Source organism: Oncorhynchus clarkii, chromosome 13, assembly GCF_045791955.1.
Source record: "Oncorhynchus clarkii lewisi isolate Uvic-CL-2024 chromosome 13, UVic_Ocla_1.0, whole genome shotgun sequence".
Classification (NCBI taxonomy): domain Eukaryota; kingdom Metazoa; phylum Chordata; class Actinopteri; order Salmoniformes; family Salmonidae; genus Oncorhynchus; species Oncorhynchus clarkii.
In genome coordinates this window covers 13,476,040-13,489,885 of record NC_092159.1, presented here as the reverse complement: position 1 = coordinate 13,489,885, position 13,846 = coordinate 13,476,040, and the positions used below count along the sequence as shown (strand labels likewise).

General features: G+C 45.4%; 1 protein-coding gene across 1 annotated transcript in view; it reads right to left on the bottom strand.

The window, feature by feature from the left end:
* LOC139424428 (CREB binding protein a) overlaps window positions 1–13,846 on the bottom strand; it is a 70,258-nt gene that overhangs the window by 30,385 nt on the left and 26,027 nt on the right. Inside the window, exons 3-4 of the mRNA XM_071176222.1 lie at window positions 12,674–12,808; window positions 12,202–12,463 (exon numbers count right to left, since the gene is read on the bottom strand). Of these exons, the coding sequence (XP_071032323.1) occupies window positions 12,202–12,463; window positions 12,674–12,808 (397 nt within the window). The remainder of the gene's footprint in view (window positions 1–12,201; window positions 12,464–12,673; window positions 12,809–13,846) is intronic.

The window sequence follows — 13,846 nt, the reverse complement described above, 5'->3', positions numbered from 1 at the left end:
CCCGATGAGTTCTTGTGCGGACGTTGCGTCCAGAGGCAGTTTGGAATTCGGTGTTGCAAGGACCGAATTTTTACACGCTACACGTTTCAGCACTTGGCGGTCCCGTTCTGTGGCCTACCACTAACGCTGAGCCGCTGTTGCTCCTAGACGTTTCCACTTCACAGCACTTACAGTTGACCAGGGCAACTCTAGCAGGGCAGAAATTAGACGAACTGACTTGTTGGAAAGGTGGCACCCTATGACGGTGCCACATTGAATGACACTGAGCTCTTCAGTAAGGGCCATTACACTGCCAATGTTAGTCTATGAAGATCGCATGACTGTGTGCTGAGTTTTATACATCTGCAGAATCTGCTAATACGAAGGGATGTCCACATACTTTTGACCGTGTAGTGTAAGTAAGATATATACAGGGTCAGTTTGAATATTATATTTTCAATGTGCAGGGATTCTGGAGTCATAGCAGCAGATAGAGGTCACTAGGCATCAGGATAAATGACAGAGTAGCAGCAGCATATATGATGATTATACGTTACAAAATGTATTTGTAATAATGACAATTACAACAATACTGAATTAAGACTTATTTTTACTTAATATAATATATCAATAAAATCAATTTAGCCTCAAATAAATAATGAAACATGTTCAATTTGGTTTAAATAATACAAAAACAAAGTGTTGGAGAAGAGTAAAAGTGCAATATGTGCTATGTAAAAGCTAAGGTTTCAGTTCCTTGCTCAGAACATGAGAACATATGAAAGCTGGTGGTTCCTTTTAACATGAGTCTTCAATATTCCCAGGTAAGAAGTTTTAGGTTGTAGTTATTATAGGAATTATAGGACTATTTCCCTCTATACCATTTGTATTCCATATACCTTTGAATATTGGATGTTCTTATAGGCACTTTAGTATTGCCAGTGAAACAGTATAGCTTCCGTCCCTCTCCTCGCTCCTCCCTGGGCTCGAACCAGCAACACAACGACAACAGCCACCATCGAAGCAGCATTACCCATGCAGAGCAAGGGGAAAAACTACTAGAAGGCTCAGAGCGAGTAACGTTTGAAACGCTATTAGCGCGCGCTAACTAGCTAGCCATTTCACTTCGGTTACACCAGCCTCATCTCGGGAGTTGATAGGCTTGAAGTCATAAACAGCGCAATGCTTGACGCACAACGAAGAACTGCAGGCAACGCACAAAAGTGCTGTTTGAATGAATGTTTACGCGCCTGCTTCTGCCTACCACCGCTCAGTCAGATACTTAGATACTTGTATGCTCAGTCAGATTATATGCAACGCAGGACACGCTAGATAATATCTAGTAATATCATCAACCATGTGTAGTAAGTGATTATGATTGATCGTTTTTTTATAAGATAATTTTAATGCTAGCTAGCAACTTACTTTGGCTTACCGCATTTGCATAACAGGCAGTCTCCTTGTGGAGTGCAATGAGAGAGAGGCTGGTCGTTATTGCGTTAGACTAGTTAACTGTAAGGTTGCGAGATTAGATCCCCCGGAGCTGACAAGGTGAAAATCTGTCGTTCTGCCCCTGAACAAAGCAGTTAACCCACCGTTCCTAGGCCGTCATTGAAAATAAGAATGTGTTCTTAACTGACTTGCCTAGTTAAAATAAGGCTGTAACTTCTGAATACAATATATATGGATAAATACATGTTTAAAAATGTCAACAAATGAAGAACAGATGACTTGGTCAACCAATGTTTTTTTTGTTGGCGACAGCCCTAGATTCCAACCACACAAGCCTTAGACTGTTCTCTTTGTTTACAGTACTGGTGCATCAGGTCTGACACCAACAGGCTCCTGAACAGCTTCTAAATAGCTAACAAAATGGCTACACGGACTATCTGGGTTGACTCATGTTTTTATGATTTTTTTTGGGGGGGGGGGGTGGCACTGTTTCCATGTACGATCACAAGACTCTATATATCTATATGTGTTTGTGTGTATATATCTATATATATATATATATATATATATATATATATATATATATATATTATGTATGTATGTATGTATGTATGTATGTATGTATGTATGTATGTATGTATGTATGTATGTATGTATCGACACACTAGAGGTCGACCGATTAATCGGAATGGCCGATTAATTAGGGCCGATTTCAAGTTTTCATAACAATCGGAAATCGGTATTTTTTGGCGCCGATTTGCCGAGTTGTAAAAAATGTTAATACCTTTATTTAAAAATGATCAAATATAATTGTTTCCTCAATCTACACACTATACCCCATAATGACAAAGAACTGATTTTTTTGAAATGGCGGGGGAAAAATTCAGACCCTTTACTCAGCACCTTGTGAAAGCACCTGTGGCAGTGATTAAAGCCTTGAGTCTTCTTGGGTATGACGCTACAAGCTTGGCACACCTGTATTTGGGGAGTCTCCCCCATTCTTCTCTGCAGATCCTCTCAAGCTCTGTCAGGTTGGATGGGGAGCATCACTGCACAGCCATTTTCAGGTCTCTCCAGAGATGTTCAATCGGGTTCAAGTCCGGGCTCTGGCTGGGCCACTCAAGGACATTCAGAGACTTGTTCCGAAACCACTCCTGCGTTGTCTTGGCTGTGTGCCTAGGGTTGTTGTCTTGTTGGAAGATGAACCTTCACCCCAGTCTGAGGTCCTGAGTGGTCTGTAGCAGGGTTTCATCAAGGATCTCTTTGTACTTTGCTCTGTTTTTTTATTTTTTATTTTTTTTATTTCACCTTTATTTAACCAGGTAGGCTAGTTGAGAACAAGTTCTCATTTGCAACTGCGACCTGGCCAAGATAAGGCATAGCAGTGTGAACAGACAACACAGAGTTACACATGGAGTAAACAATTAACAAGTCAATAACACAGTAGAAAAAAGGGGAGTCTATATATACATTGTGTGCAAAAGGCATGAGAAGGTAGGCAAATAATTACAATTATGCAGATTAACACTGGAGTGATAAATGATCAGATGGTTATGTAAAGGTAGAGATATTGGTGTGCAAAAGAGCAGAAAAATAAATAAATAAAAACAGTATGGGGATGAGGTAGGTGAAAATGGGTGGGCTATTTACCAATAGACTATGTACAGCTGCAGCGATCGGTTAGCTGCTCAGATAGCAGATGTTTGAAGTTGGTGAGGGAGATAAAAGTCTCCAACTTCAGTGATTTTTGCAATTCGTTCCAATCACAGGCAGCAGAGAACTGGAACGAAAGGCGGCCAAATGAGGTGTTGGCTTTAGGGATGATCAGTGAGATACACCTGCTGGAGCGCGTGCTACGGATGGGTGTTGCCATCGTAACCAGTGAACTGAGATAAGGCGGAGCTTTACCTAGCATGGACTTGTAGATGAGCTGGAGCCAGTGGGTCTGGCGACGAATATGTAGCGAGGGCCAGCCGATTAGAGCATACAAGTCGCAGTGGTGGGTGGTATAAGGTGCTTTAGTGACAAAACGGATGGCACTGTGATAAACTGCATCCAGTTTGCTGAGTAGAGTGTTGGAAGCAATTTTGTAGATGACATCGCCGAAGTCGAGGATCGGTAGGATAGTCAGTTTTACTAGGGTAAGTTTGGCGGCGTGAGTGAAGGAGGCTTTGTTGCGGAATAGAAAGCCGACTCTTGATTTGATTTTCGATTGGAGATGTTTGATATGGGTCTGGAAGGAGAGTTTAGAGTCTAGCCAGACACCTAGGTACTTATAGATGTCCACATATTCAAGGTCGGAACCATCCAGGGTGGTGATGCTGGTCAGGCGTGCGGGTGCAGGCAGCGAACGGTTGAAAAGCATGCATTTGGTTTTACTAGCGTTTAAGAGCAGTTGGAGGCCACGGAAGGAGTGCTGTATGGCATTGAAGCTCGTTTGGAGGTTAGATAGCACAGTGTCCAAGGACGGGCCGGAAGTATATAGAATGGTGTCGTCTGCGTAGAGGTGGATCAGGGAATCGCCCGCAGCATGAGAAACATCATTGATATATACAGAGAAAAGAGTCGGCCCGAGAATTGAACCCTGTGGCACCCCCATAGAGACTGCCAGAGGACCGGACAGCATGCCCTCCGATTTGACACACTGAACTCTGTCTGCAAAGTAATTGGTGAACCAGGCAAGGCAGTCATCCGAAAAACCGAGGCTACTGAGTCTGCCAATAAGAATACGGTGATTGACAGAGTCGAAAGCCTTGGCAAGGTCTATGAAGACGGCTGCACAGTACTGTCTTTTATCGATGGCGGTTATGATATCGTTTAGCACCTTGAGCGTGGCTGAGGTACACCCGTGACCAGCTCGGAAACCAGATTGCACAGCGGAGAAGGTACGGTGGGATTCAAGATGGTCAGTGATCTGTTTGTTGACTTGGCTTTCGAAGACCTTAGATAGGCAGGGCAGGATGGATATTGGTCTGTAACAGTTTGGGTCCAGGGTGTCGCCCCCTTTGAAGAGGGGGATGACTGCGGCAGCTTTCCAATCCTTGGGGATCTCAGACGATATGAAAGAGAGGTTGAACAGGCTGGTAATAGGGGTTGCGACAATGGCGGCGGATAGTTTCAGGAATAGAGGGTCCAGATTGTCAAGCCCAGCTGATTTGTACGGGTCCAGGTTTTGCAGCTCTTTCAGAACATCTGCTATCTGGATTTGGGTAAAGGAGAACCTGGAGAGGCTTGGGCGAGTAGCTGCGGGGGGGGGGGAGCTGTTGGACGAGGTTGGAGTAGCCAGGCGGAAGGCATGGCCAGCCGTTGAGAAATGCTTGTTGAAGTTTTCGATAATCATGGATTTATCGGTGGTGACCGTGTTACCTAGCCTCAGTGCAGTGGGCAGCTGGGAGGAGGTGCTCTTGTTCTCCATGGACTTCAGTGTCCCAGAACTTTTTGGAGTTGGAGCTACAGGATGCAAACTTCTGCCTGAAGAAGTTGGCTTTAGCTTTCCTGACTGACTGTGTGTATTGGTTCCTGACTTCCCTGAACAGTTGCATATCGCGGGGACTGTTCGATGTTAGTGCAGTCCGCCACAGGATGTTTTTGTGCTGGTCGAGGGCAGTCAGGTCTGGAGTGAACCAGGGGCTATATCTGTTCTTAGTTCTGCATTTTTTGAACGGAGCATGCTTATCTAAAATGGTGAGGAAGTTACTTTTAAAGAAAGACCAGGCATCCTCAACTGACGGGATGAGGTCAATGTCCTTCCAGGATACCCGGGCCAGGTCGATTAGAAAGGCCTGCTCACAGAAGTGTTTTAGGGAGCGTTTGACAGTGATGAGGGGTGGTCGTTTGACTGCGGCTCCGTAGCGGATACAGGCAATGAGGCAGTGATCGCTGAGATCCTGGTTGAAGACAGCGGAGGTGTATTTGGAGGGCCAGTTGGTCAGGATGACGTCAATGAGGGTGCCCTTGTTTACAGAGTTAGGGTTGTACCTGGTGGGTTCCTTGATGATTTGAGTGAGATTGAGGGCATCTAGCTTAGATTGTAGGACTGCCGGGGTGTTAAGCATATCCCAGTTTAGGTCACCTAACAGAACAAACTCTGAAGCTAGATGGGGGGCGATCAATTCACAAATGGTGTCCAGGGCACAGCTGGGAGCTGAGGGGGGTCGGTAGCAGGCGGCAACAGTGAGAGACTTATTTCTGGAGAGAGTAATTTTCAAAATTAGTAGTTCGAACTGTTTGGGTATGGACCTGGAAAGTATGACATTACTTTGCAGGCTCTCTCTGCAGTAGACTGCAACTCCTCCTCCTTTGGCAGTTCTATCTTGACGGAAGATGTTATAGTTGGGTATGGAAATCTCAGAATTTTTGGTGGCCTTCCTGAGCCAGGATTCAGACACGGCAAGGACATCAGGGTTAGCAGAGTGTGCTAGAGCAGTGAGTAAGACAAACTTAGGGAGGAGGCTTCTGATGTTGACATGCATGAAACCAAGGCTTTTTCGATCACAGAAGTCAACAAATGAGGGTGCCTGGGGACATGCAGGGCCTGGGTTTACCTCCACATCACCCGCGGAACAGAGAAGGAGTAGTATGAGGGTGCGGCTGAAGGCTATCAAAACTGGTCGCCTAGGGCGTTGGGGACAGAGAATAAGAGGAGCAGGTTTCTGGGCATGGTAGAATATATTCAGGGCATAATGCGCAAACAGGGGTATGGTGGGGTGCGGGTACAGCGGAGGTAAGCCCAGGCACTGGGTGATGATGAGAGAGGTTGTATCTCTGGACATGCTGGTTGTAATGGGTGAGGTCACCGCATGTGTGGGGGGTGGGACAAAGGAGGTAACAGGGGTATAAAGAGTGGAACTAGGGGCTCCATTGTAAACTAAAACAATGATAACTAACCTGCACAACAGTATACAAGGCATATTGACATATGAGAGAGACATACAGCGAGGCATACAGTAATCACAGGTGTTGAATTGGGAGAGCTAGCTAAAACAGTAGGTGAGACAACAGCTAATCAGCTAGCACAACAACAGCAGGTAGAATGGCGATTGATTAGGCAGAGAGGGTCGGATTAACTACACACAGAGCCTAAGTGCGGCTGGGGCCGACAGATAAAACATAAACAAGCAGAATGGATTACCGTGATTAATGGACAGTCCAGCATGCATCAGCTATGTAGTCAAGTGATCAGTGTCCAAGGGGCAGCGGTGGATGGGGCAGGGAAGCTGGACTGGCGAGTGTTATCCAGGTTAGAAAACTAACAATGACCAAATAGCTTGTAGCCAGTTAGCTGGTTAGCTTCTGGAGGTTCTTGAGTGTGTTCTAAAAATGTAAAGATAATAGCGGTTCCGTATCACATTGGGTGAGGCAGGTTACCGGAAGGTATAAACAAATTAAAAATCGAAAAGGGATAGAAAGTAAATATGGGTTCAGTGAGTGTTTGGGACGCGGCGATTCAGACGGTTAGCAGGCCTGTGCTAACAAGCTAACAGTTAGTAGACGGTGCTAAACACGGTAGCAGTTAGCGGACCGGGCTAAACAAGCTAGCAGTTAGCAGGCCGAATTTGCAAGCAAGGAGATAGCAAGGGCTAGAGAGTTAGCCTTTGGGGACGTCGCGATGGGGGTATCTGTTTATTCCTCTTCATGCAGTGACATCGATGGACCGGTCGTGGGTCTGGATATTGTAGCCCAGGAGCTCAAAATGTTCCGTTTGCGATGGGAATCCGGGGATGAAAAATAAAATAAAATAATAAATAGGTCCGTTATGCTCTGGTTAGAGTCGCGTTGTTCGAACTGGCGAGAGCTTTCCGAGCTAAAGGTTAGCTGATGACCGGTTAGCTGAAGACCGCTAGCAATGTTTTGCTGAAGCTGGTAGTTCGTTGGCTAGCTTCAGTTGAGGGGTTCCAGGTCCGAAGTAAATATAAATACTTTAGGAAAAATAGCTACGTTGGGTGAGGCGGGTTGCAGGAGAGTATTTAGAAGAAGTTGAGGTTCAGCAAAAAGTTTTAAAGATATGTGAAGAAAAAAACGAAAACAAACGATATATACAAGGGACACTACACGACAATACGTCCTACTGCTACGCCATCTTGGACACATCTGTTCATCTTTCCCTCGATCCTGACTAGCTTCCCAGTACCGGCCGCTGAAAAACATCCCCACAGCTCTCATGGTCAGAGAATCTTCAGGTGCCTTTTTGCAAACTTCAAGCGGGCTTGTCTTGTGCCTTTCACTGATGAGTGACTTCTGTCTGACCACTCTACCATAAAGACCTGATTGGTGGAGTGCTGCAGAGATGGGTGTTCTTCTGGAAGGTTCTCCCATCACCACAGAGGAACTCTGTTAGAGTGAGCATTGAGTCCTTGGTCACATCCCTGACCAAGGCACTTCTCCCCTGATTGCTAAGTTTGGCTGGGCAGCCAGCTCTAGGAAGAGTCTTGGTGGTTTTTCTCCATTGAAGAATGATGGAGGCCACTGTGTTCTTGGGGACCTTCAACAGAGCAGAAATGTTTTGGTACCCTTCCCCAGATCTGTGCCTTGACACAATCCTGTCTCCGAGCTCTACAGACAATTCCTTCAACCTCATGGCTTGGTTTTTGCTCTGACATGCACTGTCAACTGTGGGACCTTTATAAAGACAGGTGTGCCTTTCTCGTGTTCAATCAATTGAATTTGCCACAAGTGGACTCCAATCAAGTTTTAGGAACATCAAGGATGATCAATGTTAACAGAATGCACCTGAGCTCAATTTCGAGTCTCATAGCAAAGGGTCTGAATACTTGTGTAAATAAGGTATCAGTTTTAATTTGATTCATTTTAGAATGAGGCTATAATGTAACAAAATGTAGAAAAGATGAAGGGGTCTGAATACTTTCTGAATGCACTGTATAGACACAACCTGTTTGAATAAAATCAAATATATATGTTGGCTACCGAGCTTGTCTGATGCTTTAAGCACTGCGATTAAAAATGACAAATTACTAAAAAGAGGGAGCCAGAGATCAATATAGCCTAACCAGAAGAAATAACCTGTTCTTGACCCCCTCCTCCCCCGGTGGCCTTGGCAGATTCTATCATTACGTTCCTAAAGTTGCCGGTAATAGGCTACACCGAAGGTCGGCAACCTTTTCCATTTGGAGTGATAAGTTGGGCTACCATTTCCACTGCTCTGCTTGTCAGTTATGATTTTTATCTGCACATTTTCAGATAACAGTTTCATTTCAGTTATAACGTTTTCAAATGTCTAAATCAACGTCATGTGGTTAATCATAATTCTATCTAAACTAAAAAATTATTTGTGCTGACTGAAGGCGAATAAACTATAAGATAGAGTCGCACACTACATATATAATGTATAGGGTAAATCATCAACATTTCGGCATCACTGTGCCTTCAGGGTAATGTCATGAATACTTGAACCAGGTTATGTAGACAAACAGTGCAATTAGTGCAACCAATCACAGGGGGGTGTGAGGGTTGAGTCAATTAGAGTTAATTAGAATTAATTGAGTGAAACTGTTAAAAATCAATAGTTTATGGCATATTAAATATTAGGCTATTGTTACCATATGCAAGCAATTGAATATTGTCCATAATATTAGCATCAACATGCATTATTGTTTAATTCAATGTCACATATTTAATGGTTTCCTATTTAATTTATATTTGTTATATGTAGTCTTTTGGTTCAACCTTAATGCATAATAAGCATCAACAGGGGGAACATATTAGGCGTATGCTAATAAGTTGTAGAAAGAATATATCAATTCATTAAAAACTTGTTCATAAGATGGGCCTGAGAGCAAAGTAAATATTCAGACCACTAGGGGGCCAAAGTTTTTAGATAGGATATCCAGTAAGCCTCCCTTAGTAGTAGTAGGATCTCCATGTTACCTCCCCTCCTTGGTAGAGCAACATGCTCAATGCCTGTGTATTTGAGGGAGCAGATTGGATGGTTAGCTTCAACAAAGTGAGCTGCTACTGGATAGTCAATGTTCTTACACCTGATTGAGCTGTGGTGTTCAGCTATGTTGCAATTGTCTTTTCGTTGTGTCCTATGTAGGCTTTTCCACATGAGAATATGTAAAAATAGCCTTCATAAAAAGCCAACAAATAAAATCATTGCAGCGCGGAGGTAGAAAATATCATGATAAAAACCCATATCCTAAAAAACCACATTGGCTACGCATACAATGTTTGAAGTTCCTTGCAGACAAGCTATCAACTATTAACTTGTTCCGGAAGAAGCTTGTGCTAGCAAACTTGCATAAAATACTCTGGGCCCTCAGAGTTTCCGTCCCAGTGAACTCCGGACAGACACAGCTGAAGGCTATTTTGTGCAAGAGATAAGAAGTAAATCAGGTATGGATTTTCTACCGGATCAGAGCATGACATTTTTTCCCCCATTTCATTCGGAGTGGTTATCGAAAGGAAGAGAGCTGGAAAGCTTTTTCAAATAGGCTACGTTGAGGAACTATTGTCAGGACAGCGGTCCTGTAGAGGTTAATGATGTAAACTAAAAGATAAACAGCGCCGGCAACAAGGAAAGCAGCCTCTGGGTGCAAGTTTTCCTGCTTGTTTACAGCCTCGCATAGTTCGTTAAGTTCCAGCGTGTTATTTCTCTTGTTCTGAGGTGGAATCTATACAACAGTCACGATAACAGCAGAGATGGATGATTGCGGTCATCAATCATCAATCTTATTATCAAGTGGCCAGTAGAATGGAGGGAAGAGGGGGCCAGTTTTCCCTTTGCCTTAATCGCGCAAATACTCCCCCTCTCGTCTCGAACGCCAGTGTTTTCACTCGGATACCCCGAAAATTACAGAGTCCAGGGCAGATTAGTCGAAGTTGAAGCTGGATTTGGCCTAAGTAACTGCCGATCTGATGTTCAAAAGTTATTGTCGGTTTTAAGAACTGATAGCGGATACGTTGTGAAAATAAAGTACAAATAAATGCCAAAATAATCCCAAATTAGCCGAGTTGGGTTAGAGCTCGCAACCTGGAGGCCACACAGTAAGGCACCATCTGTGTGTTCAGTGAGCAACTACAGACGGTAAACCGAAGAGCACAAGGAACACAAAGTTAAACAACCACCACTGGCTCTCAAAACAAAAAGCAACAGCCAATATTTATATAACCCCAGATTTTCATATTTTACATTGACCAGGAAGAGGAGCCTATAATATCTCTGACATGAGTACAAAATGCACTTTAAGAGAGCAAGAGTGTATTCGTGCCAACAGCATCCAAAGCCTTCCAAAGCAACACAGAGAGCAGCAAGGCCTTAAACAATAAGTCTTGGCTTGTTATAACACCGAGGCAGAACAAGAAATTGAGGAGAAACCAGAGACTCCCCAAAGGCCTGGTTATCATACCAGGCTTCTCACAGGGATAATTCAGACTGGGAAGAGTCTACTACATTTGGCCTTGGGAGGCAGAAGAAGAGAACCACAACAAAACAATGTGTTCTTTTTGGTTCTGGAATCTGTACCTGCCAGATTGGGTTTCTCCTGGCAGTGTTGGCTAACTGGCTAATATAGAGTCCCAGGGCTCTGTTCAACAGAAGAAGAAAAATAATTGGGCAAAATCTGCACCTCGTCATTGGCCTCATTAGGGAGAGAACAAGAAACAACAAAACATGTTTCTCCTGGTTTTGTAGCAGACATATTGGGTTCCCTCTATTCTCCAGAGCAGAGAACCCAAGTTGGCTAACAGAGAGCCCTGGATCCTGTCAGTAGGGCACACAATAGCAAAACATTTTGCAACGGTAAACTAGAATCTGGCAATTATTATTGGACAAATTCAAGAAGAACCTCCGCATTTCAGAATGCTTTAAAACGTTTTCGCCCAACTGAAGATGACCCCGACTGATGTGCCTGCTGCTGCCACTAGCCCTGGGAAAGCCCTGGGCAAGCCCTGGGGTAGGAGAAGAGGGAGTCTAGAACCAAAGGCAAGTATACATGAAAGTGACAGCTAAGTGAATAAATTGCTTGAAGCGGTGTAGAGAAGTATGAATGCATAACTATTAGGGAATACACCAACATGGCAAGACTGTTTGAGCATTAATAATAAAACCCTCAAATATATCTCAAAATGAATTTCTTACATATTCAATACACAACCCCTCATAATAAGAGCTTAGCAACAGTTTACTTAGATTCTGTGAATTCTCAAAACAAGCCAATCCAAGCACCAGAATCACCTAAGAAAATACAACTCTATTTACTTTAGATCTGAGAAAAAGGAACAATTACTCTGAAGAGGAACGTTCGTGCTGATTATTTGGGTGGTGGGTAGCCAAAGGAAATGAGCTGGCAGAGACACGTAGAACCAACGACTTGGCATGCACAAGTGTTTGGCTTCATATGACACTTCAACCAGACAGCATACCAGGCCAGACATAAATGAGAGGGAGGCTGGAGGGGAATTTTCCATTAAAGCCATGAAAGAGAAAATACAACTAGAGAATGAAGGGAAAGAAAGAGAAAGGATTGAGAGGGAAAGAGAAAAGGGGAGAGAGTGGGAAAGTAGCATTCGAGGTGTAGAACTGGGAACCCCCAGTGGCGTGACCAGATTAGGCAGAGATGCATGGTGTGAACGTTATGGAGTGAAGGAGAGCGCCTGGCCTTTGTGTTACTTGGAGAAAAGTCAGACAGGACGAGTGGAGGGAGGGAGGAGTGATGGAGACAGGGGGAGAGAGAAACCCTGGCCTCAACGACGATGTGTCCCCACCCTCCATTAGCCACAGTGCCAGACCTTGCCCCCCCCCCCAGTACTGACCCTGGCAGGACTTGCCGGCCTGGCAGTGGGTCATGTGGTTGAGGACATTCTTCATGGTGCGGCAGTGTGGCAGGGCGCAGGCCCGCACCTCCCCATTGGCTTGCTCGCGCCGCTGGCACTTGTGGGCGTGGAGCAGGAGCACCAGCTGCTGTTGGATCAGTTTGCGCTTCTCCGGGTCGGCCGTGGGGCCAGAGATGGATACACTGCCGGGCACAGGGACCATGCCCACCGAGGGCACCTGCTGCCCGGGCTGCTGCTGGAGCTGGAGGGGTGGAGGAAAGAGGGGGGGATATGTTAAAGAACCTCTACCTCAAAATAATTGCACCTAACTACAGTGACAGGATCCCAGGATCAATGCAAAGCCTTGACATTTGCACATAACATACAGAGAGAACAGGAAACACTCCTGAAAAAAAGTTGTGCACTCTTTAGGGAATAGGGTGCCAGACTAGGTGTGGACAGGAGGACTCACCAGGTTTGGCACGCTGGTGACGGCGGTAAGGGGTGCTGCCTTGTTCTGAAGCTGCTGGGGGTTCACCCCTTGCCCTGCCCCCCCCTGGCCATACTGACCACCAAACGGACTGCCACCGTTACTGCCCAGGCCCAACTGAAATAACAAAAAGGAGAGAGAAGAAGGAGAGAATGGGAGAGGGGAGAAAATGTCAGGAAGCATTTAAAAACACCGTCCATGTAAATAACTAAGTCGCTCTGGATAAGAACTTCAGTTAAATGACCAAAAATGTATCAAGTGTCAATTCCATTTCAACAAGCCAAGCACACAAACCCAAATCTCAAAACATGGAAAATGCTCCCAGCATCAATTTGTCTTCTCCAATTCTGCACCAATTTGTCAACAAGCAGATCTCCCAGTGAGGTCTATGCCAGTCACAGCTCGTACATGGTGCCATTATAGCTCTGCCAACTTGGTCCCACCACAACCCTGCTAGTGCCAACACAGCTCAGCCATAGCCCCACACCACAACCCTACTGCCAGAGTTTGAGCTGCAGGCTGAGGAGCCAGAGGGCCTTGGCTGCATCCCTCCTCTTCCTTCCCACTTTCTCCCTCAGTACCCCTTCATCTCTTCCTCTCCATCTACAATCACCCCAGCTATCACTTTCCTAATTCTCCCTTCCACAGCATGGAGAAGCCAGACAGAGACCAGGCTTAGACCACGGCAGGTGGCAGAAACACCCTCCCTCCCTCCATCCATCCATCCCCCGGGGAACAGTCCCCCCCAGGCTGTTGACAGCGCTCCAGCAGACCAGATAAAAAGGCCCAGCTGAGGCAACCAGAAACCAGCAGCTTAATTCAAACACACACACACAGCTGAAGATAGATGGAGGTGGGTTGGGGCCTATCTTTCTGTCTCTCGCTGACACTCCACACAGACGAGCACTGAAGAAAAGTGCCCGCCGTGCACTCCAGACACTCCTCCTCCTCCTCCTCATTCTGACACACTCCACACAGCAGCCAGCTCTGCTTTGAGCCTTGCCACTCCACTGTCAGACGAGAGCGACAGAGACACAGGAGTGTATTCAGCTAACCTTATCCCTCCCTGTCTTCCCTAATCCCTCCCTGTCTTCCCTATTCCCTCCCTGTCTTCCCTATTCCTCCTTTCACACGCACCCCCTTATTCTGCATCTG